Here is a 27,466-nt window from a genome sequence, read left to right as displayed (position 1 = left end):
CTTGGTTTAGTCTTCAGCAAATCCTTGAGGGAAATACCTGACTCCATCTCTAAAGCAATAAAATGTTAGGCCATGCTCACTTGCTAACTACTACCTTTGTCTATTGGTCCTGATTGTGTGTTTTCATAGTTGAAATCAGATGCCTGCTGCGGCTTGAGACGACATCAATGAGGCTGCGAGAATTGAACAAAAAAGGACATTTGTGGGCTGTAAAACCACACGAAGAAGAAGATGCTTAAAACTTTACAGCTGAAGAAAACTGCAGACAGGCGGCCTTCACACTCCACAGTCATTTGATCTATTGCCAATATAAAAATCTTTAACAGGCTTTAAAAGTCATTTAAGTAACGTTTTGTCATACAGGTATGGGTGACAAAAAGTGCCACGAACGTTGTGCACTCTTTACATTAGCACTGACCTACAAAGTGGCACTACTAGGCACATGTTTATTGCTCGTCCATTCTTTCATTCTCATTTGTCTGGTGGTCATATCAGTGAAATGGGACCACTCTCTTCAAACATGGTTAACTGTGAAACATAACTACATTCGCGGAGTTGTCTTGTCAGTTATGCAGCAGAAAGCAAAATATTGACTAACCCTTTAACCTATGCCTTGATTTTGAGTATGGAATGAATGCACTGGAAAACACGTATTATAGTGACTGAAAATAATATTTATTATACTATCACGTAATGTCACATTTATGTCACGCTGACAGGTCATTGTGGTATTAGAATTGTAAGTTAAAAGTGTAAACATTTCATTCAAATATTCTGATATGAACAACACAAACTAAATCCCTGTTGTAGTAAAAAGAAAAAAAAAGTAATATCTGTTTGAAATTGATTTGCATCCACAAATCTGAGGTAAACGCTGCCTTCATTTTAATTTGACTACCACAACTGAAACAACAGCAGTTTTGACAACAAGAGTCTGAACTCATTAAAACAACTAAGCAGAACTTGCGGACGGATCAAAGTCAAAATCGTATTGCTCTCAAAGTATGCAGCTGTTGAAATATCCTGTGTTTTATATGTACACCACTGATTTGATCCTTTTGAAGTTAATTGTTTTAAGCTGTTTAGTAATGTTTGAGGTAGCAGTTTTACTCCCTCATGGATATTGCCTGTTTAAGTCAACCCTACCTAATGCATGTGAGAATATACTTGACACATTCATCAGTATAAATATAGACATTTTTGTAAATAATATATATTGTCTGTTCATTAAGACCAGAGATAATGAAGAGAAGGTGAAACCTAATAAGCGGGATCAGTTGCTCAGCGAAGCAGAGGCACAGCGGCTATACATTAATTGCAATTTTCAATTTCAGCTTCGGTTTATTTCTTATCATTTTTCCACTAATCATCAATGGCAGTGGACGCAGTGGACGCATTGACCTCGGTGGCAGTTGTGGCGAGCGAGGCCGAGGTCCCAGTGGAGGTCCCATCTCGGGGTTTGGCTCGGGGCCTCATCATCTCCTCTGTGTTGCGTTCAGGTTTGACCAGGAGAACGTAGCACTTGGGCAGGAAGATGCAGGTCAGCAGGCCGAAGCTGGAGGCCAAGATGGCAAAAATCTGGACGGCAACCATGAACTTTCCGCGGGTGCTGAGGTAAGCGGGGACGAACGAGATCCACACGATGAAGAAGACGAGCATGCCAAAGGTCATACACTTCGCCTCACTGGAAGATAGATGATGAAACACATGCATGATGTTTCTTAAGTGTTGAAGCTCTTTATACCGAGTCTGACAAAAGAAGGCAGCTCAAAGGTTGGTATAAGACCAAAGGAGGAAAAAAAACTATTATCAAATGCCCTTAAGTTATCGTCTTTAATTACTATATTTCATGCTGATACCATATTTTAAATATTTTAAGGTAACAAGAACCAGCAAATAAGTATTTTGTACCTGTAACCTTTCAGTTCTTCATTTCATATTTTAATTAAATTCCTATTAATTTTACACTGTATATTTCGGACTTAATGGACCTATCTCTATACATTGCAAAGTGATTGTGGTTCATCAAAATTTGATAAAAAGATAGATTAGTAATTCAAAGGTATGAATATTCAGTAGACTAAGTGACAGTGGTACTTCTACTCAGGTTCTTTATAAATCATTTGACCTCAAGGCCATCGAAAGGCCACTTGTCATCACTTGTAATCAGATATTTCTATATGTATTATTGAATCCCAAATAAACAAAAAATGAAATAAATACACTAACTGCTCTGTTTTCCCTGAAACCTGCATGTTTCCTACCTGAAGTGGTCCTCCAGCTTCCGGGCTATGAAAGCAAAGACGAAGGCCAGAAGAGCCAGCAGGATGTCATAGGCAAAGATGCAGCAGATGAAGACCACGGAGCCTTCGTCACACTCAAGGATGATCTTTATATTCTGTGCTGAGGTGTTTTTGACCGGGTGTGGGGGGAGGACGATGAGCCACACTGTGCAAGCGATAGCCTGGATGATAAGGTCAGTAAAATCACATTAGAGCGCCTGACATTACAAACACTAAGAGCTCAGAGCAGGAAGATGTACATGTGCTGTGTGTACCTGTATTAATGTTGCCACAGCAGCTATCGCCCTCTGGTGGGCACAGGTGAGACTATCAACGTCAAGGTTGGGAACGGGGTTTGCATCATTGTTGTTGTTTGGGTTGGTTATGATGACATCAGGGCTGCCGCTGTTGGCTGCCGCTTCAGCAGCTGCTTCAGCTGCTGCTTTCGCAGCTTTGGCAGCTGCTTTGGCTCGAACTCGGACGGCCTTCAGAGCCTGGGCTCTCAGCATCAGCACCGCTGCCTTACCTGGAGAACAAACAGAACAAGGTGATACAGTGCAGACTTTTAAAAAAACATTGTCTCCTGTGTGTGGATCTGAGGGCTTTGTGCACACACATAGAAAACATCACTCCTCTGTTTCTGCTGCAGAAAAAGAGCAGTAAGAGTTATTCATAAGGGAGGCAACAGAGAACCCTCTGATAGAGTTTTTATTTCTGCAGGTTTATTGAAAGTGGCCGATCTAATAGATCTTCAGAAAGCAAAGAACAGGGCATTACCAGAACATTTGCAGAACATGTTCAAGCTGGAGGAAGAGGATAACAGATTAAAGCTTGATTTAAACATACATTTGCAAGGCTAAGCTTAAAACAAAGCAAAGTTCCTACAAAAAAGAAGGAGAAAGAGAAAAATAAGGGAAAAAGGAAAAGGCAGATAGACAAGCTGTGTCCATTGCTATTTTGTTTTCTTGTTGTTATTATTATATGTTCCATCATCTTTAACTTTTTGAAATAGCGTATAATATTGGTGTTGATACTAAGCCAATGCAATTATAACTATAGAAATGGGCAGGTACTATAAGTTTTTCTTCACCCTGCTTCTTTTCATTTATGGTGATTATGTGTAGAAGTACGTAAACCATGAATGGAACAAATCGAAATGAAATGAAGAACCACACATATAACCACACAAATGATGTCTACCTTTGTTCAGAGTGTACCCACCCATGATAGAGGAGAGGCAGAGAGCGAAGCCCAGAGCCAGGGCCACTTGGCTGGTCATGCAGCTCCAGTTCTGAGGCTCTCCGAGGAAGACGATGGAGCAGAGGAAGGTCACCACCAGCGCAAACAGCAGCGAGAAACTCAACAGAGGATCGTTCACTTTCCCCAGAGGCGTGCCGATGTTCACCATGAACACCACCTGGAATAAGAGCAACACAAACACAGTGAAGCACAACATTTAACAGGATCTGTCGGCAATGCCATGTGGGTACAACGTTCTCCCCTCCGTGATCCTCCTCACCCCAACAGCGATGGTAACTAACGCTCCAAAGGCAGAGATGACGATGAGGGTGATCCCCAGTGGTTCCCCAAAGGCCAGGAACTCAATGATTTTAGGCACGCAGGCATCATGAGCATCATTGGACCAGTCGTCTCCACCGCACAGGATACACTCACGAGCATCTGTCAGAGTGTGCAGGAGAAGGTGATGAGAGAGCCGCAGAGTGAGTGTCCTTAAAAAGTCTTTGAACAGCAACAGCAGATGTTACATGCTGCATCATTTTATGTAACTGACCACTGCCCTCTAAGACACGCAGGGCCGGTTTTAGCTATGGGCAATATGGGCGACCGCCCAGGGCGCAATCTTTGTGAGGGCGCACGAGCGCTCTCCAAAAAAAAAAAAAAAAGACAAAACAAAACTCGCCGTCAAGTTAGTGGAGTGGTCGCTGGGGCGCCCCTATGTCACGTCAACTTGCTGCTGAGAGTCATAGGTCTACTACACTGGGTCTACTACAGGTTTTTTTACAGTCTATGGGTCTACTACAGGTTCTGTGTGTGTCAGGAGAGGCGAGGGGGGAGGGGGGCGGGGGGATCAACTTGCGACTGCTGAGGTCTCACGTGGGTTGCTCCGCCGGCCCAGAGGGCTCTCGTGCGGGGAAAGAAAGGAGGGTTAAGCGCTAAACTCCTCGCCCTGAAGTTGGCTTCATTTTGGTAATGTTGCTATCGGGATGCCCAGCAATATTCCTCTTCTTCCTCTTCAATGTCCGGTCTCTGGTAAACAACATGAATGAACTGCGACAGGATCATGTGTTAAAAAGGATCCTGGACTGTCATGATGTTTGTAATGAGCTGGTTTAACAGCAACGTCACGCTGTTTCCAAAACCACACCGACTTCAGCAGAGACGTGAGTTTAAGCACATTTTTAGTTTAGCCTACAGATGGAACAGTGGTTCCTGTCATTACTTTATATTCAAAATATCATCATGTTGCTGGCCCTACACTCACAAACAAAAACTATTTTAAATGTATTTTTTTTAGAGGTTCAGAGGCTGTAGTCAAGCTGCTCAGTTTTAATATAGCCTAAGCCTATAATTTTATGTGATTGGCTATTTTAAAAGATCATTTAAATATGGCTGGATGATCAATAACAAATTAAACTGTGGTTTGACAAATTCAAACACATTTATTGATGATTTAATTTAAAGGAACCACGGTAGCCTATAAGATCATGTGTAAGATCAAATTCAGTGTTAAAGGCGCTCAGGCAGGTGATTTTGAAATAGGCTATGCTAAAAGTAATCCAGAAAGTACTTACTTTACTTGAGTAATCGAAATGCATTACAGATTACAGATTTTGGGACATGTAATCAGTAATCTGTAGGGGAATACATTTTAAAAGAAACCCCCCCAACACTGATTGTAATATATTCTTGTGTTTGTTCGTTGGTGTTTTTTTTTTTTTTTTTTTTTGGGGGGGGGGGGGGGGGGGGGGGGCGCACCAAGGGATGGTTTCGCCCAGGGCGTAAAACTAGCCAGGACCGCCTCTGAAGACACGACAGGATTTATCAGCCCTAAACCCTACGACCTGTTGGATCTAGCACAGTTTCAGTTCTACATGACAGTGAGTAAAAAGTGTAAAGCAGCATTTTCAACCAATGAAGCTAAATTAACACAACTCATTGTGGTAACAGGTTATTTTTCAATAGTGCATTTATAAAAATGTCACAACATTTACTGAGTAAAGTCTGCACAAATACTATCACAGCAGTGTTGGGAAAAAGATACTGTTCCTATATTTTATTATGAGAAGCCATGGATAAGTGCAATATTGGTTATTATGATGATCTTTGTCTTGATATGTGCAATATCACTTTTGTGTAGAATCTTTTTGACCCTTTGTGTTCACTGTACATAATTGTCCTGTTAGTTTTGGTGTCATGTATAATTGTCTTGTTATGTGTAATTATCTTGTATGTTACGTAGGCTAATGTTTTTTTATTATTATTATATATTTTTTAGTTATTTACTTACTTATTTTATTTTATTTTTCGTTTCTATTACTCACTGGATACTTGTATTATGTTATTATTACTGATTCGATGACTAGTAACAGCATTTAACAACGTATTAATCAGTATATGTACACATGAGAGGGTATGCTTTGTCTTTTATGTTTTTTTTCGTGTGTGTGTGTATATGAGATGGATGAACTGAAGAAAGAAATTTTGAAAAAAAAAAGATATCTTATCTTATCTGCAATACTGACTGGTTGTGTTGCTGATCTCTCCATCAGCACATGGGATGCAGTCAAAGCAGCAGACTGGCTCTCCCTGTCTGATCCCCTTCCTGGTGCCGGGCTGACAGTTCTCACTGCACACTGAGCGAGGAGGCTGCAACACACACACACACACACACAGACTAGGACATATGCACAATCCACCTCACAATATCGTGGAACATGTGGTTAATTGATGTCTTAATCAATGCGCTCCTGACCTCCAGCACTTCATTATTCCACACTATGGAGCCATTCATTAAGGTCATGCTGTCCTCTGGGGCCGCTGAGCCGTTATAGCGTCCCACAGTGACGTAGGATATCTCCCCGTTACTATTGACCTGCCAGTTAATGATGTCATAGAAGCCGTCCACGTCCCCGTCAGTGAAGTAGACCTCTTCGTTTGTGTTCCGCACATTGAAACGCACATTCTTCAGGTAGTACATCAGCTGAGGAGGAAAGACATGGAGAGTGGAGACAAATCTTTACACACATTCAACTCAGTGTATGGACAAGGATTACATTTCTGTCTGGTGCTTCCAACAAACACACGCACACAACAGCACAACATACCTGCCATGGCTCAAAGTTGGTGATGTCAGCACAGGTGTTCCCAGTGAACGGTCCCTGTCCATTGACGCAGTGCTCCAGGTTGTGCAAGGCATGTGCCACAGCATACACAGCTTTGTACACACTGTAAAAAAGAAAGACACCTTCATCACCATCATCTTCACTATTATCAACCTTACACCCCAGAGTCTCAACAGAGTAAATTAAATAATACACCTCTTTCTGATGATTTTTGGTTTAAAAAGTCATAGACAGTTGGGCATAGTTGCATTGGAATAAAGATAACCAGGCTTTTGTTGCAGTACTGACTGTTAGTGAGGAATTTGTGGTGATGTCGATGAAGAAGAAGAAGTACCAGAGTCCTGTATGTCTTATGCTGAATGAGTTTATTTACTTGTACAAGGAGAATAGAAGAGTCGTAAACACAACATGCGTGAATCCACCTCAATTCTAAGGGTCAAACATTAAAGCTCAGATTCTTATACTAGAAAGGTGGGCCGAGACAACAAAGGGGAGATGTGTCAACATCCAATTGGCTATAGTGAATAAACATGAAGATAAGGATTCACACCAGCTAGGAAATACAAAGTCTCAACCAGTGACGGAGGGCGTTATCATCTGACTCTACAGCTGTGTCTGTAACCAGCCAGAGAGTGAGATTGAAGACGCCAAAGAGGGACCATGGCCTTGGCATGTTCCTCAGAGAGAATATAGGGCAGATAACTGGTCCCAACAGTAATCTAACAGAAAGTCACCATGACATAGAGGGATTGACCATTAACTACACAAACTATCTATAGGGAAGTGAAATTATTCTCTAACACTAACATTATGCACAGTAGTGGTGTAAATGGTGAGCACTGACCTGTATGTGATCCGTAACTGGGAAACATCAGAGTAGGTGTTGTTGAGCGGAGCCAGAGCCTCGCTACCTGTGCATAGTCCATCAGGAACCGCCCTCACCGCCCTGGACAGTGTACCGTTCACCTGCTTAGCCCTCTGTTTAGCCTGTTTCAGAGCTTTATTATAGTCCAATGTGCAGTTAAACACCTGCCAGACAAAGACATCACAGCTATCATCATCAGACTCTGGATGTTGAGATGGATCAATAGACTCCCAATAGTTTCCCAGCAGCTTGATAAACACACCGTCTCCCAGAATTTCTCAGTGAGTGCGTCGTCATAGGGGTCCAGGTCCAGTAGATGGCGCTGAAGACCAGGGATATCAGCCCTCCTCAACCCAAAGCCCAGGGTCCCACCCAGCACTGAGCTCACCTGGACAAAACCAAGCACATGATCAGACTCTGGAACATCTGGAACATCTGGAACATGTGGGGCAGCTCGGTTTCTGCTGGTTAAGGTCCAGAATACATGAATGGCATGTTAGTAGAGTATAAACCCAGTACCAGAACCCCTTTTTAACTTGGCTTTTAATTGATTTCTTCTTATCCTTCTCATAAACTCCTTTTTAGGAACTTTTAGGATATAGATTTAAGAATTGTATCTTAGTTTTTTTTTATTTAATTTAATTCAGTTTATTTGATAGGGACAATGCAGGTTAACATAGTGACACTTCCACCCGTTACAAACAAGTCAATGTTTAGTCTTTTTATTCTTAATCTTTTTAATGTTGATTTTATCATGTTTTTTAGCTCCAGTGTTTTTCTCACGGGGGGCCCTCCACGCTGGGAGTAGTTTGATCCACCTGTGGGTGGTTTAACATTGTAAAGCACTTTGTGTTGCATTTTTATATGTATGAAAGGTGCTATATAAATAAATAAAGTTTGAAGTTTGAAGTAGAGCTCTGAGATCTACTGACTCAGGTCAGATAGTGGAGCACAGAGTTCAAACCAGACATGGTGAAGCAGCATTTAGCTGTTATGCTGCAAACAACTGGAACAAACTACCAGCAGAACTGAATTCGGCCCCAACTGTAAACACTTTTAAATCCAGGTTAAAAACATTTCTCTTTTCACATGCTTATAGCTGAGCTCTTTTTAAGAACTTTAAACTTTATCTATTTTCTTTTCTCTCACTACTTTTTTTTTTCTTCTTTGCTCTTGCTTTTAACTTTATGTTTAATTTTTTTTCATTTATAGTTTGTTTTTATGCTGTTTTATGCTGTTCTTTTTAAATGTTTTGTCTGTATGTAAAGCACACTGAGTTGCCTTGGTATGAAGTGTGCTATATAAATAAAGATGCCTTGCCTTGCCAAACATCAGTGGTCTTCGCTTGACTGTGACTCACCCCAGGGTGGTTAATGAGGGCGGAGGTGACCCAGGCCTCGCTGGCGATCCAGGTGCGGTTGGTCACATTGTGCTGGAGAAGCTCGGAGATGAGAGGACTGAGATCTACGTCTGATGAGAAGACCACGATGATCTTGGCGGTGGACTCAACCACAGTTTCAACGATACGCTGGATGTCCTCCGGGGAACTCACCTGAGATTTACACAAGGGATACAGGAATAAAATAACAACACGTAATAATGATAGAAATACCAGGTGGGATAGTGAGGTATTGATGATGTGATTACCTTTGGCAGGGTCTCAGAGAAGGAGATGCAGACACCAGCTTCCTCCACCTGCTCCCTGAAGTCTTTGATGCCATATTTGCCATAGTCGTCATCTGCTGCTATGGTTCCCACCCAGGTCCAGCCGAAGTGCAGCACCAGCTTGGCCATCGCTGTCGACTGGTGCTTATCGTTGGGGATGGTCCTCAGGAAGGTGGGGAACTGGAACTTACTTTCCAGAGCCGAGCATGATGAGAAATAGCTGACCTGGAGATAACAGGACGAGCACGTCTCATTCTGCTGACACCTCCTTGTCTTTATCTTACCTTCATGTCATTCACCACCACCACCACCGCTGCCTTACCTGTGGGAAGTGATAAAGCCCCAGTATCCTGGCGGTGGCGATGGACAGGTCTGAGCCCCCAGCCCCCACTAGAGCAGCCAGAGGGGCCCCGCTCCCGCAGCGGTAGTTGGGCACGGCCTCGTCCTGGCCCGTCAGGTAGGTGAGCGTGCCCTCCACGGCCTTGGAGATGGTGAAGCAGGAGTCGTAGATAACGTAGCCCAGGTCGGTGTCAGGCAGCAGGTCGTTCCTCTGGTTTATTTCATTGATGGCAAACAGCATGGTCTGAGTCCAGCGGAAGGTGCGGAAGTTAAACCTGAGGAATATGTCAGCTTCACTTTACTGTCTCAAACACATTTAGAAGGAAGGAAAAAATAACCCAGATTCACAATCAGTATATGTGTGAAGATATACACTAAAAGACTATTTTAGTCTTTATGTTATTATCTAAATTACCCACAAGTTGATACCTCACAGACTTGCTGATTACTGTTGCATATCACACTGTAAAGGCCTGTCTCCATAATAATATGGGCTGTGGTAGGTAATTGGCCCCAGAGGTGCTGCCCTGCTATGTCTTGATTTCTGTCGTAAAATCATGAAGTTAAAAGGTCTCAGAGAGTGCACTGTGAAGTTGAAACACATAAGTAAGTCACTCCAAAAAAAAACGTTTCTCATTGAATTGCTAAAATATTAAATAATTTGACTTTAATAGGACAGGAGATTCATCTTTGACTCATTCAGTTAATTCTCACAGCAGCTTAAGTTAAAAGAGACAAAAACTTAACCAACACACTCATAAGGATGAAGAGGAAAAAAAGGGAAGTGTGAAGAGGTCAAATGAGGCTCAACTCACCCCTCACACCCTGAGGACACCGGCACCCTCGAAGTGTTTCCATCAGTGGAAGCAATCCGCTTGTGAACAGGGAACATCCCGCCGATGACCACCTTCTTCTTCTCCACATCCTTGTAGCCGTTCAGATTGAACTTGGCCTTCAGCTTGCAGGTGGACTCTGCCAAACCAGACCTGTAGAAGGAGAAAAAGACGCATAATCCAAGCAAAAAGCGACCGATTTCCATGCTGCGTTGACGCAGAAAGGAGCCGTGAGAGCTCTCGGTGCGGCGGACGGCAAAGTGTGACAGGTGTCTGGTCTGTTCTCTGGGGAGATGTGCTGCACAGGGTAACCTGAGAACAGATTCAACGGTGCAAGAGTGAAGAGGAGGACACTGGATTAAAGTGCAGCTGAGAGCATATTTATCTGTGTTTAATATGGCACATAGACAATAAAGTCTTTATTACACGTTTAGAATAATTTTCGAAAATACCAAAAACATTGTTATTTAATTAATGGTGAAGAAAATGAATTGTGGTTCCACTGGTTCTGTCACCGGCCAGGAGCACAAACTGGAGCCTCAACCAACACAAATAAAACAAATAAACAAACAGAAAGTATTTCAACATCAAATAAATTCAAAGAAACATCCCATTATTTCACTTCATCTCTGTGTTCTTTCTCTCTCTCTGTCACCTACTGTAAATACCGATCGCTTCATTAGTCTGTAATCAGGTCGACTGCAGGAGACAAACTGCCACAGGCCAGGAGATAATTGGCGGCTGCATGTGCCGACTTGCTCAGTTCACACAACATTATGGTGCCGGTTACTGTTCCAAAATCACGTCTCGTCCCCCGAGTGAGTGTCTGCACTGTGTACTGATGGATGATTGAACTTGTCTGCTCTTGTTTCTCAGTCAGTGGGGACAAACACACACCTGAACCTCTGACACACAGAGGGACCTCTGCAGGGTAACCAGGGCCGACTGCACACAAATAGGATCTTAATAAAGTCAAATAACATTATATAACTCTGAATAATATGGCTGTTTATGATGCTTGTATGTCACAGTTATAACATGACATCATAAGTGAAGTTTAAGAACAGGAATCTGAAGGAAAAAGGAGATGCTGATGCTTTCTTGTAGGATATAGTAGCGGATTATAAATTATTCCCATGTGCGTGTGTGAGTGAGTGTGTGATTGAGCCTGTGTGATCTGTCTCAGGCACATGAGAAACACCAGACTGATGCTGATTAGTTCTGCAAGAAATTAATTATGTCACGTAATTTACAAAAATGCTAATTTCACCGAGCCCAGCCCCATGCAGTGACGCTTATAAAGGCTAATGCGGTTAAATGGAAAAAGGGGAGCTGGGCAAGTTTTTTGTTTGTGAAAGTTTTGTATGACAAATACTGAGTTACACTTAATTGAAGAACTGGCTGAGTACTCCTGAGACTGCATTAAACCAAGTCACATAGTTTCAGCCTCGTGATATCTTCATTTATTGAAAAAAAAAAAGCAACTTAAGAGAAATCATGTGGTAAGGATATAGTATTTAAAATTGAATGGGTTAACTCCACATCAACTCTGGCCTCAGCTTCAACTTCAAGAGCCCAAAATAATAAAACACTAATAACAATAAAAAGGCAACAATAAAATGAAGAGTAACAGCAATAAAATGTATGAACCTGGACACCATCACAGAAAGTTAAAAAGCCTCTGACTCACTGTCTGACTCATCTAGTTCTCCACAATGTATCAAAGTCAACAAAACTGTATTTTAGGTTTATTTCTTGGAAAGTGCTTTTAATTTAGTCCTAATCTGCATTCCAAAGCCTTTTGTATTTTATTGGTGAGACATAAAAGGTCAGCCTACCTCTGATATTGTGTTTTTCTTGCCAATGTTTTTTGTTAATTTAGTCAAAATGTGCTACTAAATATGATCCAAAAGAGAAATGTTAAGTATTTCTTATGAATAAAAAGTTCATCACTGGTACACCTCAGCTACAACTCCCAGATCTCTACAGACGTGCAGTACAGAGGAAAGCGCTTTTAATCACCACGGACCCCTCACATCCCCTCCACCTCTCCTTTCAGCTTTTACCATCAGGCAGCCGGTTCAGAGTACCCCAGTCAAAAAAAGACCTACAAGAACTCTTCTATCCCTACTGCAGTGCGTATTTTAAACGAAAAGAAATAGGTACCTGTTTTTAGGGCAAGATCTATCTGCTGTTGCAGCTTTTATGTGAGAGCCACAGGAATTTTAGAATTTTATGGTTTTTATGTGAGACCTTTTAATGCAAGTTTTTATGATGGTGTCTGTATGTTAACTGAGCCCAAACTGATGACAATTTTCTGTCCTTGTGACAGACAAAGTTTTTTGAATTGAATTGAATTGAAGTTATCTGTATCTTATAGATGAAGAAAATAATGTTAAAGTGTATACAAGTCCACAGTGGTCAAGTTGTTCACGACAGATGTGAGAAGTTTCAACATGGAGATCTTTATTAAAGCTCAGTTTTCCATTGTACAAATGTCGTCATGGTTGAAACTGCATGCAGTGGCTTGGTTTGAGGCACGTTACTAAGGAGAATGAGCATTGTAGAACAAAAATAAAAACAAAACAAAAAATAACGACAAAAAAAACAAAACAGACATAGAATTGCATAACTTAATCTTATCGATATTGCAATTAAATTCAACTACAAAATTATATGTATTATTATCAAGCTGTTTGTTTTCTATGAAGACATATGCAACATAAAAAGCACACGTAAAAAAAGGCAGAGGGAGAAACACTAAGAGTCTTTAAGACAAGTTAGGAAAACCATGTTTTTTGTTGCATTAGGGAGTATTTTTGCCACTAAATGTTAAGGATATAACGATGATGAGAGGCACAAAGACCACCGAGTGACATGTCTCTAAACGGGTTACAACACACTTTTTAAAACTCAGTTAGACCTGAGCCCTGTATTCACTGAGGTCTAAATGACGAGACTGAAGACTAGGGGGTTATGATGCGCTGGATGTTTCTGACTGTACAGAACAGAAATGAATGACGCAGTAATGCCTAATGTCTGAAATGTTAAGAGACGTTAACAAACAGTACTCTCAACCTGACCTTCAACAGTACAGTGACACACTTAATAAGGTGTAGTTCGCACTGGGTGTATGATTCTGTTACCCTGATAAAGCACTGAGGCTTTATAGGTGAATAAAAACTGGAAAAAACGACAAAATGTGCAAAAATGTGCCCCTGCACAAAAAGAAGAGCAGCCAAATAATGATGTAGAGACAACAGCAATTTACACAATGTGGTTATAAACTCTACTGTACTTATTAATTTTGTTATTAGTCATCTTGCCTTGTTTATTCTTCATAAAAAGCATACATATTGCAGCATGAAGAGAAACAGTGTTATATCCTCCGTTCTGAAAACATCAGAGTCCAGGTTGGGCCACACCAAAGAAAGAAACAAAAACAAAAACAAAAAAACAAAAACAGGCAACAGGCACACACAGTTACCCATCATATTGGCCTCCTGCACAGCTGCACGTCAGTAACCGCACTGAAGCTATTTTGGGGTCGACTGCCGTCCACAGTGGACACAGCAACAATTCATATGCTCTTATCAACAAATGTAACTTGGAGAAGATCATCAGGAGCCCACAACGTTATATTACCACCACAGCATTATTCTACTTTTGGCAAAACAAAAAAAAGCTTAAAAAGTGTTGATTGGTCACACAGGTCGTCTGCTCAGACAGCCTTCTTCAGGAGCACAGTTTACAGGCAGGAAGTGAAAATGAACAATTAGAGAGGATAGTCTTAGGCGAAGAACTTTCTGACCTACAACAATAAAACAAAAAACATCCGACAGAAAAAAGGCAGAAAACAAAATGCTGAAGATTCTCAACTCCGACTCTCGTTGTTTTTTTTTTGTTTTGTTTTTTTTCCTTTTCATCACACTATTGTTTGCTTGTTTTCATGTTCAGCTCATCCATTAACCTGAGGCACAACATAAAGTCCACTTCTCTGAACTTTCACAGCTTCTCGCCACTTGCCTTTAATGGTTACCCTCGCAAAAGGAAGCAGCAATTCAACTTTTCGTCATACAGAGGAGATACATTGTTGAACGAGGATCAAACAAAAATGACAATATATTATCAATAACCAACATTAATCAGTCCCTATCGCCAAAAAAAATATTAAGACCAGGGAGGAGTGGTGGGGAGAGCAGAGCAGTAGCGCCTTTGCACGTGCGCCCGTCACAGTACGGTCTGCCTTCCATGGGAATGTTAAAGAGAGAGGTGGGTGGTAGAGGAGAAAGGAGGAGGGGGAGGTGAAGAGAGGTTGGGGGGGAAGAGGACAGAGAAGGGGGGAGGGGGGGGAGGAGGAGGGGTAGGGGGAGGAGAGGAGTTCACCAGCCCTCTCTGAAATCTGTTTGAATGTGTTTGTGCATTGTGTGTGTGTCCTATCGGTATGACGTCGTGTTGTTTTCACTCCCACTCTGTGGTGCCCGGTGGTTTGGAGGTCAGGTCGTACATGACTCTAGAGATGCCGGGGATCTTCTTGATCTCGTTTACCATCTTCAACACCACCTGGGGAAACAGAAGAGGAAAAGAAAAAACTGTTAAAAACACTCAACAATTAGAGAGAAGAACTGAGACAACGTGGGTCGATAACCTGATTTAGGACCTGAGCTAGTAAAACGATGCCGCTCAGTCTGGGACAACACTATGAGCAAGCCCAACACACATACCTCCTCTGGGATGTGGTTGCCAGGCATTGCAGGGATACCGGTCATGAAGTCGCTGGTGATGAAGGTGCGGACCACCACGGAGCGCCGGCAGGACGGCTGCTTTTGCAGGGGGTCACGGTCAAAGTGCAGAGGGGTGAGGATGACTGGCATCTGGCTGATCTTACTGGAGTAGCCTGAAAGAAAATAAAAAGCTCTTACGGCTGCTTCAACACATTTTACAACTTTTACCACAGTAACTTCACCATCTATGACCAATATGACCTGCTTTGTTCTTTTCTTTTTTGACCATTAACATTTAATCATCACCTTCACAATGTGCCAATAAAAAAAAAACTAAAACATCATCGGTCTCCGTCAAGTTGTTAGTTTTTGACATGCAAAAGGTTCAGGTTTGCACATCTGATTTAATGTTTAATGTAATTTCATTTCACTTTCCATGAAAAGATTTTGTCCATCTAACAAGTCCTACATCTATTTATTATTTGCTCACATTGCTCTAAGACCTAGTCCAAGGATGTGTCTTAATGAAGGCAATCTTACAAAATGCTATATGTACCATTTACATTATCAAAATTATCTGTGACATAACTCTTTTAAAGCATCTAAAATTAACACGATGAAGCACTAAATGAAACAAGAACTCCAGACAGGAGAAGTACAGTCACTTTACAAAATAAAAGTCTTCTCAGAACTGGAGAACTGAAAAAAAAAATCTAAGAAGTATTTGGTTTTCTTGTAGAGATGTGAAATTCCTCTACTGAATGCAAGTATGCACTCTCCTGATGTTGGACGTGGTTTTGTGTAAACAAGTGAATAGCTATTAGTCAAGCTGCTCACACATATTCACCAAATCTGAGTCTGCACCAATAATCTGTAATGATTCAACAATACATGGGGTTAAAATAAAACACACACACTTACCAGACTCTCTGAGGATAGAGTGGGCTACAAAGTCAGCCTGTCTGAGCGTGCTCAGGACGCCTGTGGTCAGGAAGGTCGGGGTAATGTCTGCTGGAGGCTCCTTCACATGGGACCCAAACACATACACAACTCTGGAAAAAGGAGAGAGATGAATGAATGAATGAATGAATGGATCTGTGTGTGTATGTGCGTGTGTGGTTGGGTGTCTACCATGGCATATATCACAGAGTAGACATGACGAGTGGAAAGATCTGTGCTGCGTTACCTATTGATGCTATGGCACATGCGAGGGATGAGTCTGGCCAGGAACATGAGAGATTCCCAGTGTGGGGATTCTTTACTTGTGACGCCGCACACGTAACTGTAGGACCGGCAATCACCCTGAGACAGAGACGGAAAATAATTTTAACAAACCTTTAAAGTTACAGTCTTCAATAAAATCGAGCAAAAAAAACAACAACATGCAAGTAGCATAAACACATACAGTATGTGTTTTTTCCTTACACTTTGTTTCAGGTGTTAAACTATTAATAAATCTGTAAGACTTTTACGTATTTCATTCCAACAGATTTATCCACACAGTGAAACGTGTCTGTGTTTGTCTACAGTCTCCTGTCCGCCCCACAATTTGAGGTTTGGAGCAAATTTAAAAACTCTGGTTTCAAACAGGAAGTAACGGGACACACCCACACAGAAGACGCACAGCCACTGGCTGACTGCAACGTCTGGCGGAGCAAAGTGGTCATGACCATTGTTCTCACCGAGGTCAGTGCAAACTACTGGAAAGCGTTCGCTGGGTTTGTTTTTGTGTGTTTTGTTGTTGCCATATTTAACCATTCCCAGGGCACGTCAGAGACTCACATTAGAGGAGGGAAAAAACTGATACGTAAGTTACATCAGATCCCTGCCATGGCTGAGTCAAAAAGTACAAAACTGAGAGTCTTTGTGTGGGTGTGTCTCTTGGTTAACCTCTAAATTATAGTTTTAACACAGCAAGCGTGACACATACTGTTTCAAGCCTTCGCTGCACTTAAACCACACATTTTAATTCTCCTCCTACATGGAACAGCTCAGACATCCTCAACAAACAAGCAAGCTATATTTGGACTAACTACTTGAACGGAGAGAAAATTTCCACTTGAACCTTCAGGAACCAAAGTCGTAGGTCTAGTTTTAAAGTATTCAGAAGAATAAATGTATCCCTGGAAGCACTGTCCATGTCGTTTGTGAAAAAAGTTGATATGTAGACTGTAAAAAAAAAAGAAAAAAGAGGAGGCCTGACTGTTTAACATTTGCCCAATGAAGTCTCTTGTGGCATTATAATCAGGGATGCAAACGGGTCAGGACCAAAAAAGAGAGAAATTTCTCGGGGGGGGGGGGGGGGGGGGGGTGCTCACCATTAACAAATAAGTACATTACAATATCACGGAAAGGCAATTTCCAGTAGTTCAACCCCAACCAAGTATTGAGTGCATATAGATAGACATAGTTTTCAGAAGGACAACATTTCTAGATTAAAAATGCTTAAAAAAAAAAAAAAAACCTTTGCAATATTTCCATTTTGGAGATACTGATTTTTAGGTCTTCACTGAATGTTAGTCATAATTATTACTATTAAAATAAACTGAATAAATAAAGACATGGGATGTTTCATTCAGTGTGTAATGGACATATAGGCCTATATAATGCGTTAGTTTCACTTTAATTGAACACATTCTACATCGCGGAGGCGACGTCTCTCCTTCACCTCTGAAACGGGGCAGAGCTCCGTGGAAACACCTGCCTGACACAGCAACGTAGGGAACCGTGCATGTCCGTGACGCACAGCTCCACATGCACGGGGGGAAAACGGCGTCGCTGTCGCACCGATGTACGCGGATACGCGCTGCTTTAACGAGCGCGCATGTCGCGCGTCTACATTGGAGGTAGGCTGTTAAGCCTGCCACACACATAAAGATTTTATAAATCTCAACCGATTTATTATCTGTGAGAGACCCCACACATGAAGATAAAAAATCTGTGATTGAACCGTTTTGATCGTATTGTGTGTGGTGTGCTGCGATATTCCAAACACAGCACACCACACACATTAAGATTTTTCAGAATCTTGACCCTCTGGTCAGAAAACAATCCGGCATCAGCAGCGATACCAGGGGTGTCGTTGTAGCTACTCTTTCGGGTCTATTTCCGGAATGGACAATGAGAGCGACGTAATTTTTGTTTTAATGAAAGCGGGACACTTCAGCCTTTACAACGATCCCATCTGTGTGTCTGTGGCTCCGGACACCGAGCAGTCAAGCGGCTGGGGACCCGTGCTGTCACATGACGGGCTGTGAGCGGCGGTCACATGATCGTTTAAACATGGCTGCTGTATTGCCGGCTGTTGCCGGCTACGAGCGCTACTGTCTTTGCTATCAGCTATCAGGAAACCTCCCGTGTGCGTGAATGTCTGTGTGAACCTCATGTAATACCAGGGCTCAGGGCTGCACTGTGGCTCTCTGTGAGGTTGCCGGTGCTGTGTGGAGAAGTGGCTTGTTGCCGCGAGCAGCATGCAGAGCTCGGCCAGCAGAGCTCAGCAAGCAGGCGCTTCTCCGCACAACACCGGCTCTCCACACACAAGATGACTTTTGATTGAAACGGCCACCGAAGTCGGCCCCGATAATCGTAAATATTGAACATGTTTAATACTTACGATTATCGGCGCCGAACATTTTCCGAGCCGATTGTCGGGGGAATTTTGACTCTTAACACACCACACACTACAAGAGAATCTTATAAGATAATCTTAAGACCTTAAGATAATCGGGCGGTGTCTGTCCGTGGTCGGAAGGGGGGAAATCGGGGCAAAATCAGCCCGATTATCTTTATGTGTGTGGCAGGCTTAAGTGTAATCAGAGACAACCATGAATGAGTTCGCCTCAGTTTCACGTGATTGTCACTGTCAGCCTGTTAGAAAAACATTTTACTGCCCCCAGCTGAGACGCTGAGGCCCCCAGCTGAGACGCTGAGACCCCCCAGCTGAGACGCTGAGACCCCCCAGCTGAGACGCTGAGACTGGATTTGATCGGCTGGATTACCTGGACGCCGACAGTTTTGATGGGCAGCAGGAAGGCATTGAGTGAATGAAGGCTGGTGATCTGCATGAGCTTCTCCTCCTCCTCGTCCGATATGCACGACTTGACTCTCTGCAGCAAGGTGTGGGGCTGCAGGGGCGAGAGGAAGAAGATACTCACTTACACCATACAGATACATTTAAGTTCTTTTCATGCTCTGTGTAACATTTCATTTTAGATGTTTAACTTCGGTGTATTGGGGTGGCCTTAATGTGACATCTGCATATTGGCTTCTTTTTTTTAGGGTGGCTGGTGAAACCACTTCCTTTAGCAGCTTAGTACTGAAACATACTAGAAAACAAACCCTTTAATTTATCTTAATTATCTGACTTTAGGTGCAATGTGGTCAACCAACCAGCAGAGGATGCACATCATTAACTCCATAATTAGGCAGACAGAATAAACAGCAGCCAAAACCTTCTCATTTAATGTGTGTGGGCAGAGATTGTTTGGCTGGAACCAGCTACTTGGTACCTTTATTTTCAGATTTTGTGACTTTTTTGAGTTTGAATCTCGGTACTGCTTTGACATCAGGACATTTACATTATCAGCCATCAGCTCAGGAGGATGTTTTCAATGAGCAGTGATTCAGTTGCTGAGCACAAATGTGGATGCTTCACTGCAAACACTGGCAAACTAAACTTTTGTGCTGGCACATTTGCAGTAACTCATATCTTGCCATTAGTTGCAGTTACACATCTTAGGTTTTTGTTCCACTGAAAAGTTGTTTTCAGACCTCCACAGACATAGGACATTAGCCGTGCAGTCATCAGATCTTTTTTTCTAACGCATCTGTGTCGTTCTGACCTTTTTGACGCTGGCCGAGAAGTCTGTGATGATTTTGAGGATGTTGTTTGTTTCAGCGAAATCCTTACAGATGTAAGGCTCCTCTGCACAAATCACTCTGATGGACAAACCAGGACCTGAGGGCGAAGAGTCAGAAGTGCATTTTTTTTTTAGAATATACAGGAGTGCAGTGGTTGATAAGTGAAGTACACAGGGAAAACGTGAGACAGATGAGGTGGAGACAATGACAGAGAGAGATGAAACGCCAACGCTGCTGCTGAACATGACGTTGACACAAATCACTTTAGTACAGTTCTGTCAGAGCGGTGACGTCAGAGGCGTGTGTGTTTATGTACTTGCCGGGAAAAGGGTGTCGAGAGACAATCTCTTCAGGCAGACCCAGCTCCCTCCCCAGCGCTCTGACCTCATCTTTATGGAAATCTTTCAGAGGTTCGATTACTTTTCCCTGGAGGAGCACAAACAAGTGGAATCAGCATTGCAACAGTGAGCGTGTCAGGGATATGCTTAGGTGTTGCATAGTTGTGCATTTCCATGGAAGGGCAGAGCAGAAGAAAAAAAACTCAGAACAAACTACACCAAATAATATATGAAGCAAAAAAACAGTTAACAAGAGGGGGAGAGTGTGTGTTTGTCTTCACAGGAGCTTCAGTGCTCCTTGGAGTGTGGTGTAGTGTAATATTGGACCAATCCCAAACACTCAAGCCAAGGAAGGAAGACTGTATAAATTCACTTGTGTAGAAATGCATTTGCCTTTCATCTGTTCAAGTGAAGTATCAAGCCGTAAGTCCTGTGTAGAGTGCTATAGAAACTATTGGTGTTTAAAAAAATCTTTCTGAAGAAATCACTGAAGAATTCAGTGTAAATCTGCTGCGGGCATTTACTCACAAAAGGTTTTCTTTTGCAGTATCTACCGATTGTGGTCGTACTCTGAAGCAGCAGAACGCACCAGTGAAATTAGATGACAGGCGTGTGCGTGTGTGTGTGTATGTTTAGATTTATGTTTATTAAGATCCCCATTAGCATCTGCTTAGCACCCGCTATTGTGAGCAATATGTGTGTGTAAAGTACCTCATCTCTGAGTTTGCGGATGAGCTCAGTATCATTGTGATGCGTTTTGATGACCTCAGCCTTGCCGCTGGCGAGATGAGAGGCGCTCTCGATGAGGTCGGGCCTCAGGGTACCCTGAGCCAGGAAAACCTCCTCTGGCTTCAGATTCATCTCTCCGATCACTTCATTCGCCACCTGTGAAGCAACACGACGCAACATGAACACCACATACAACAGCGAAACTTCGTACTTCAAAAAAACCCCTCCATAAAATCTATTAAAACCTCGTACTTTGACAAACGTGTCTCCAATAATTTTCCTCTTCTCCTCGGGGTTGGTGGTCATATTCAAGGTCTTGCTGATGCGTTTCCGTGGCGTCCTGTCCTCCTCGGAGATGGGAAGGGTTGTTGTTCCATTGTAGAAAGTGTGAGCTGCATTCACCACTGGAGAGCGAAACATTTGAGTAGAGAAAGAGCGAGAGGCAGAAAACATGACGAGGTTATGAGACACAAATTGCACTTTTCAATCACACACACAATACAATGGGGCTGCAACAGATCTTCAATACTGTTAGTTATTTAGCCCAGTTATTTAAACTGACAAAAACAATTGTCATCACATAAAATAAACAGTGCAATAAAAAGTATCATTCTGAAATAAAACCCTGTAATTGTAGGAGGTTCTGAGACAACTGTGTATTACAAGGCTTTCATTTCATTGGCGATACAATTATTATGTTTTTGGACTTCTAAGGTTTTATTGCACCATTGTTCATCCTGACCTTTGAGTTTGATGCCCAGCTTGGTGAGGGCCTCCTCCACACTCTGACTCTCCCTCTTCCTCATGAAGCCGTTGTCGATGTGGACCGCTATCACCTGGTCCTGGTTCAGGGCTTTGTTGAGAAGAGCTGTGCACACAGTGGAGTCCACTCCACCACTCAGTAGCACCTGAGGATATGATCGGTGTCAGTCTTCAGAGGCGTATTTGTGTATTTGTTTTACAAAAGCCAAGTCAGTCAGCACATGAACGCTCAGTAACAGAAAAAACAACATTAACTGCATGTGTGTATTTAACGCTTTTGGTAAGCTCCTCGTTTTCTCAGCCATTTTGTCTTTGACATATCTAATGTTGCATTCGCTGGCAGACTGTAAAATATAAAGCCTTGGGAAGAGACAGTCTTCAGTCTTTGACACTGCTTTGTTTCTAATTAGCTGACTCCCATCTCTTGGGAGTCTCACAAACAAAATGCCACTTGCCAAATGCTTCAGCAGGAATCAGCTACAACATGTAGTAACAAATAGTAAAATATTGTATTTGAATTAAAAAAAACACAGGGGCTGCAAGTATTTCTTTAAATATAAATCCTGTGCCTGTTTCTTACACTCATTTATCGCCTTCACACTCCCCTGAGATGAAGCCCAGTTTGAAGTCGCTCAGGGAGTCGACTACCTCTTTTCAGATAGAACAGGGTTTAATTTAAGAGTTTAATTGGTTCTACTTAACTTCCCACCACTGCTGCTGTCACCACTTCCTGAGCAGCCAACACACTTCACACTCGGCAGCTCAGCATGATTTAGACTTTAGGTCATATCATCTGCCGTTGTAGGTTAAAATATCCTGAGATTTTTTTTTATTTTTTTTTTTTATCATGTCTCTGTCTTAAAAATAGTTTAGACACCAACACACTCACCAGCACTTTAGATTTGTCTACTTTTTCTCTGATGTCGTTGATGCAGGCCTGCTGGCGGTTCTGTACAGTGAAGTTACTTGTGCATCCCGCAATCTCAAAGAGGAAGTTACGCAGCATCTCCATGCCCCGCTCTGTCAGGTCGACTTCAGGGTGAAACTGCGTCCCGTACAGCTTCTTCTGTTCGTTAGCAATCCCTAGTGGTGAGAAGAGATGCGATGAGCAGACTGTTCATATGCCACTTTATCCCCCCCCCCCCCCCCATCACTGCTTCTTCTAAATGGCACTTGTACAATTAATACAACATAAGCCAAAGTTAAGACTTTAGATGGATCCGAAGTCTACAGGCTTGAAAAATAGACCGCATGTTTTTTTCAGAGGATCTGTCTGATGTAGATAAAACATGCAGTCTGAGGCTTTTTTTTTTTTTTTTTTTAACAAACAAAAACAAATTCAAGCGTTTAAGGATTTGTGAGCACCACAATCTGATTCTATATCAATCAAGGTTGCAGTCTGTTTCACATGCTGCTCACCAGCAATGATGTTCCCTGATTGGGCCACCACCTTAAAGCCATCAGCCACTTTATCCACACTGTCTCCATGGGTCAGCAGCACCAGCTCCTCCTTCTGAAGGCCTCTGTTCAGTTAAACAGACACACACAGACGTCAGAAGAAAACGTGTGGTGGCATATATTAAGTTATATGTGCGCAGTTACTATTTTCAGTGTGTGCATTTGAGTTACGTGAGAGAGGCAGACGGTAATAAAAGACTGCAGGCTTCTATTTTAGACTCTGCAGTGTTTGTGTTGCAGCCACAGGAAATTATGTGACTACACAAATGCTACAGCAGTTTATATAGTAAATATGGCACCGGGACAAAACCTGTCAAGCAGCAGTAGTGTTTTACACACTGTTTGTTAAGGGAGGATATGTCACTGTACTTTCACCGACTAATCCGTAGCTGATTTCTTTGCTGTTCATTTTAAGAGCTGGGTGACAGGAAGATGCTGATGACATATTTCAACTGGCCAAATCTATATCAAGTGCAGTTTTTTTTGCTGTTATTAAACCACAAAAGACAAAGTCTGTTTCCTGATCAGCATCCAAGGTGTCAAATGAGTCATGCAATTCTCCCCTAGAGAGCACAATTGGTACTTGCAATAAGATTGGTTCATGCGGAAATATCTGGCTGGAGTATACAATGCACGATGGCCAAGTTACCAGTACTGACAAGAGACCTGCAGTTTGAATACACAACCAGTCTCCAGTTTCTTGTAGTGAAATGCAGTACATGACAAGGCAAAAACAAAAAAAAAACAATACATATCTTCTCAGGTCATAGAATCTAATGGGTTTCTGAATAAAGTGCAACAAGATAGAGGACTGTCACTGACAGTAAATCCCCATATGATCACTTACGGAGTATAAAACAGCACACTTTAAGTGCTCCGCTGTGGCTTTTCAAGAGGTACTGGATGCTCCATTTAAAGGCTTTGTATTGCAGTAGTAAATATCAGTTAAATAGATGCAACGTAACCATAACTTCACGAACCATGCTGCCTCCGCCATACGGCTGCATGCACTGTCAAACACTGGCTGGAGGGGAGAAATCTGCTCTATTATTCAGCCTTTGTTCAAGTGTAGTGTGTATGGACTTTCTCTCTACATTGTCTGTCAGGCTTTGTTATTATTGCACCAAGTGTCCACATCCTCAAACTCCTACAACTGTATGTCTCTCATCAATCTGTCAAATCTTTCCAAATATACTGTATGTGATAGTAAAAGTTAAATTACAGGGTGTGTAGCTTCAAAAAGGAGAATCTGACTATTGTTTATACTGACACACATAACTATAGTACAAAGACACGTTAAATTAAAATCCAGAGAAACAATATTACCTGTAGAGAGAACAAGTGTTGTCGAGTGCAATACTGAACACTCCATCTTCCCTTACACTCTTTTTGTGAACTGTGCCACCAAACACTTTATTCATCATCTGTAAAACAAACATACACAGTGCAAGTTAACACTTGGACACAGATTACATTTTAGTGTGAATCCAAATATTACACAACTCCCTGCAGGCTACAAAAACATGTATGAGGAGCTACTGGTTTTCATTTTCAGGCTCGTTGGGGAAAACTGAGTGAGCAATGCTCTCGTCTCCTTCAGCTAGAGTCAAAGTGTCCTTGAAGAAGGTGGTAAAGTCCCAGTTGGCCCAGGAGAGCTGGACAGAAGCCTGGAGTAGAGTGATAGTAGAGTGCAGCCACTCAAGAGTAAATGAGTGTAACACACACGATTGCTTGAGCAAATGCCCTGTGGGAGAGGGATGGTCTCCCCAGTCACTACGGCAGCTTCCCCCTGTATAATTTTACTGTGTGTATATGTGTGTGTAGACGAATACCTGCATCCCATAGCAAATCCCAAGCACAGGCTTCCCTATGGTGAATATGGCCGGGTCGAACCAGGGGGCATCTTCTGCATATACAGAGGCTGGACCTCCTGAAATAATGATGGCCCTAACGAGATCGGGAGAAAGCGAGAAGTCAAGGCAAAGGGAAATACAAAATTATTTCATATCAAAAGGAGAGTGCCATAAAGATGCTAAAAGGAAAAAAATAAATAAATAAATTCTTCAGCGTGTGCTCACCTGTAGCCCTGTTCTCTGATAGCGAAGGCCGGGGTCTCTAAAGGGAGGATCTCGGAGCGTATGCAGAGCTCACGCACCCGTCTGTCAATCACCTTGCCGTACTGGGCCCCAGCATCCAGGATGGCCACTGCTCCCTCACATGACCCATTCTGCTCTGCGCTGTTGATCTCCAGCTGTGGGGGATGCACACAAATTCAGAAAACAATGCACACACGACACATGGTTGAAAAATGGTTGCAGAGACTGTGAGCAGACAGAAAAAGGTCACAAAGGATACATAAAATATTAGTTTAATTGCAGTCCATATAACAGTTTGGTAGTGGTATATGGTAACTGTGCTGCACTCTGACCTCCCCTCACCCAATGGAAAATGTGACTCAATAAAGGCTTAACACAATTATGGACATGTGAGCTACAACATAGACAGACACACACTCTCGTGAAGCGTGCTGCAGCCATTCAGCCCATCAAGTAGAATCACATGAAACCCACAAGTTAGTCAAAGGGTATCTTAAGTGAGGAAGACCCTCACACACACACACACTCTCTCTCACACACACACACTGTTTATTATTGCACATCTGACTATCTGCACAGAGGGGAAGTTTCAGAAACACTTTTCGGTTCGAGTCCACATGATAAGTGACTAAGGAAGAAAACACCGGCAGGCAGGAGATTCATCTCCATAAAACTACTACATTGAGTAGGAGACAGCTTGGACGAGAAACATGATCCCACGTGGTGCTTTGAAACATTTCCGCCCGATGATGTTTCTAAAAACAACTTTGATTAGGCGTGCTAGTACTACCCTCCACCTCCGACTTTTTCATCTTGAAGTGTGCAGCCCTTGAATAAAACAATCCGCCGTGCGTGACTCACAGTAGCTTTAACAAAAACAACTAACTTAGCAATAATAATAATAATAATACTAAAAGACAATTTAATAGCAGCAAACTTTACCAACATATCAGCTGGAAACACAGCAACAGCAGCACCAGCAGCACCGGTACCTTCAAGTCGGCGGCTCATGTTTAGCCGTGTGACGACGTTAGCAAAGCAAACCTGCCCGTTAACGTTAGCTTCATGTGTGTGACAGCGTCAGCGTTTTATTAAATACATTTGTTTACATTTAAAAACGACCATCACAGGTGCAAGCAGCAGCGGCTAGCAGCGGCAGCAGCAGCACTGTCATCATCACACATTAGTGGCTGGCTGCCGCCCCGGCTACAGTAGCTATAGCTGGTGATGAATTGTGTAGCAGCCCATGTTAGCACGCTAGCTCTAAACCACAGTGGTGAATTGGCATTAGCATTAGCATGTTAGCGGCTAGAGCTAAGTTAGCGGGGCTATGCTAAAAACCCACGCGGTGCTTAAGCCACCATGAGAGGGAAGAAGGAAGGCGCCCTATATGTTTTTTTTAGTGGCGAGATAAGTCTAATAAGGTTGTATTAATGCTGAAACATCAGTGAGAGATAACCCACCCACCCGGCTCGGCTCGTTAGCAGCAATGAGCAACATGTTAATGTATAACTGCAACAGGCAGACAACAGCAGCAGCAGCAGCACTCGTAACTAGCAGCAGCGTAGGACTCATTACATACATACATGCTCTCCCTAACTTTCCCCCCGCTACCGAGGTTCACACAGGCCGTAATTAACCAGGGGGAATGGGGTAACTAACTACTACCCGCAGCCAGGGTTTCCCCCCACGCACACACACTGGGTCCACCACCCGGACTGCCTGCCTGCCCTGTAGCGGCGGCTCTGGCCCCGCTGCACTGACCTTGCTGTCTCCGTTGCACAGAGCCATGGAGGACTGCCGTGTTGTGGAATGAGCTCTCCCCCTCGCCTCGGTGGTGGTGTCCCAGTCTCAGAGAGAGAGAGAGAGAAAGAGAGAGAGAGAGGGAGACAGCTACTGGTTTGCTCCTGACTCCTGGCTCTTGGCTCAGCTCAGCACGCCGACTACTGTTTCAAAAGCAGATTGTGTTGTTGGTTTGATAATAATAATAATAATAATAATATGGAGCTGTCACAGTCTACACTACAGACTCGCCTCTTCCTCCCCCGGCTGCGGAATAAGTTTCTCAGTGGGAACCACCAGACTAAATAAATGTGTCTGGGTTTCATGGGTGGAGCACAAAGTTAAATGTAAAAAAACAAAAAAAAGAAA

General features: G+C 42.7%; 2 protein-coding genes across 2 annotated transcripts; both read right to left on the bottom strand.

The window, feature by feature from the left end:
• Window positions 1–1,362: 1,362 nt before the first annotated feature.
• vmn2r1 (vomeronasal 2, receptor 1) lies at window positions 1,363–10,554 on the bottom strand (the record flags this gene model as incomplete). Its single annotated transcript, XM_083985585.1, has 14 exons — window positions 1,363–1,684; window positions 2,265–2,464; window positions 2,558–2,808; window positions 3,504–3,699; window positions 3,802–3,962; window positions 6,047–6,170; window positions 6,277–6,504; window positions 6,629–6,749; window positions 7,491–7,675; window positions 7,774–7,899; window positions 8,872–9,063; window positions 9,159–9,401; window positions 9,499–9,790; window positions 10,331–10,554. 14 exons carry the CDS (start codon window positions 10,552–10,554, stop codon window positions 1,363–1,365), a joined length of 2,865 nt encoding a protein of 954 aa, XP_083841711.1.
• A 2,256-nt stretch (window positions 10,555–12,810) lies between these two features.
• gmps (guanine monophosphate synthase) lies at window positions 12,811–27,344 on the bottom strand. The gene is made up of 16 exons (XM_083984626.1): window positions 27,080–27,344; window positions 25,298–25,470; window positions 25,052–25,166; window positions 24,546–24,643; window positions 23,181–23,284; window positions 22,651–22,844; window positions 21,742–21,907; window positions 21,252–21,403; window positions 20,982–21,155; window positions 20,253–20,358; window positions 19,914–20,029; window positions 19,071–19,196; window positions 16,259–16,374; window positions 15,994–16,124; window positions 15,073–15,245; window positions 12,811–14,911 (listed from the first exon to the last, which is right to left on the bottom strand). Exons 1-16 carry the CDS (start codon window positions 27,104–27,106, stop codon window positions 14,810–14,812), a joined length of 2,073 nt encoding a protein of 690 aa, XP_083840752.1. The 5' UTR covers window positions 27,107–27,344; the 3' UTR covers window positions 12,811–14,809.
• Window positions 27,345–27,466: the final 122 nt, after the last annotated feature.

The sequence above is a fragment of the Trachurus trachurus genome (assembly GCF_905171665.1).
Source record: "Trachurus trachurus genome assembly, chromosome: 13".
NCBI lineage: Eukaryota > Metazoa > Chordata > Actinopteri > Carangiformes > Carangidae > Trachurus > Trachurus trachurus.
Note: the sequence above shows the minus strand (reverse complement) of the source record. Positions and strands in the feature narration are given on the sequence as shown.

Excerpts from the sequence above, each read along its gene's own strand:
- gmps (XM_083984626.1), bottom strand. The coding sequence starts at position 27,106 with ATGGCTCTGTGCAACGGAGACAGCAAG. Across the intron at positions 23,285-24,545 it reads AACACTTGTTCTCTCTACAG|AGGCCTTCAGAAGGAGGAGC; the intron begins GTAATATTGTTT and ends TTAACTGAACAG. Across the intron at positions 16,125-16,258 it reads ATGTGCCATAGCATCAATAG|AGTTGTGTATGTGTTTGGGT; the intron begins GTAACGCAGCAC and ends TCCTTTTTCCAG.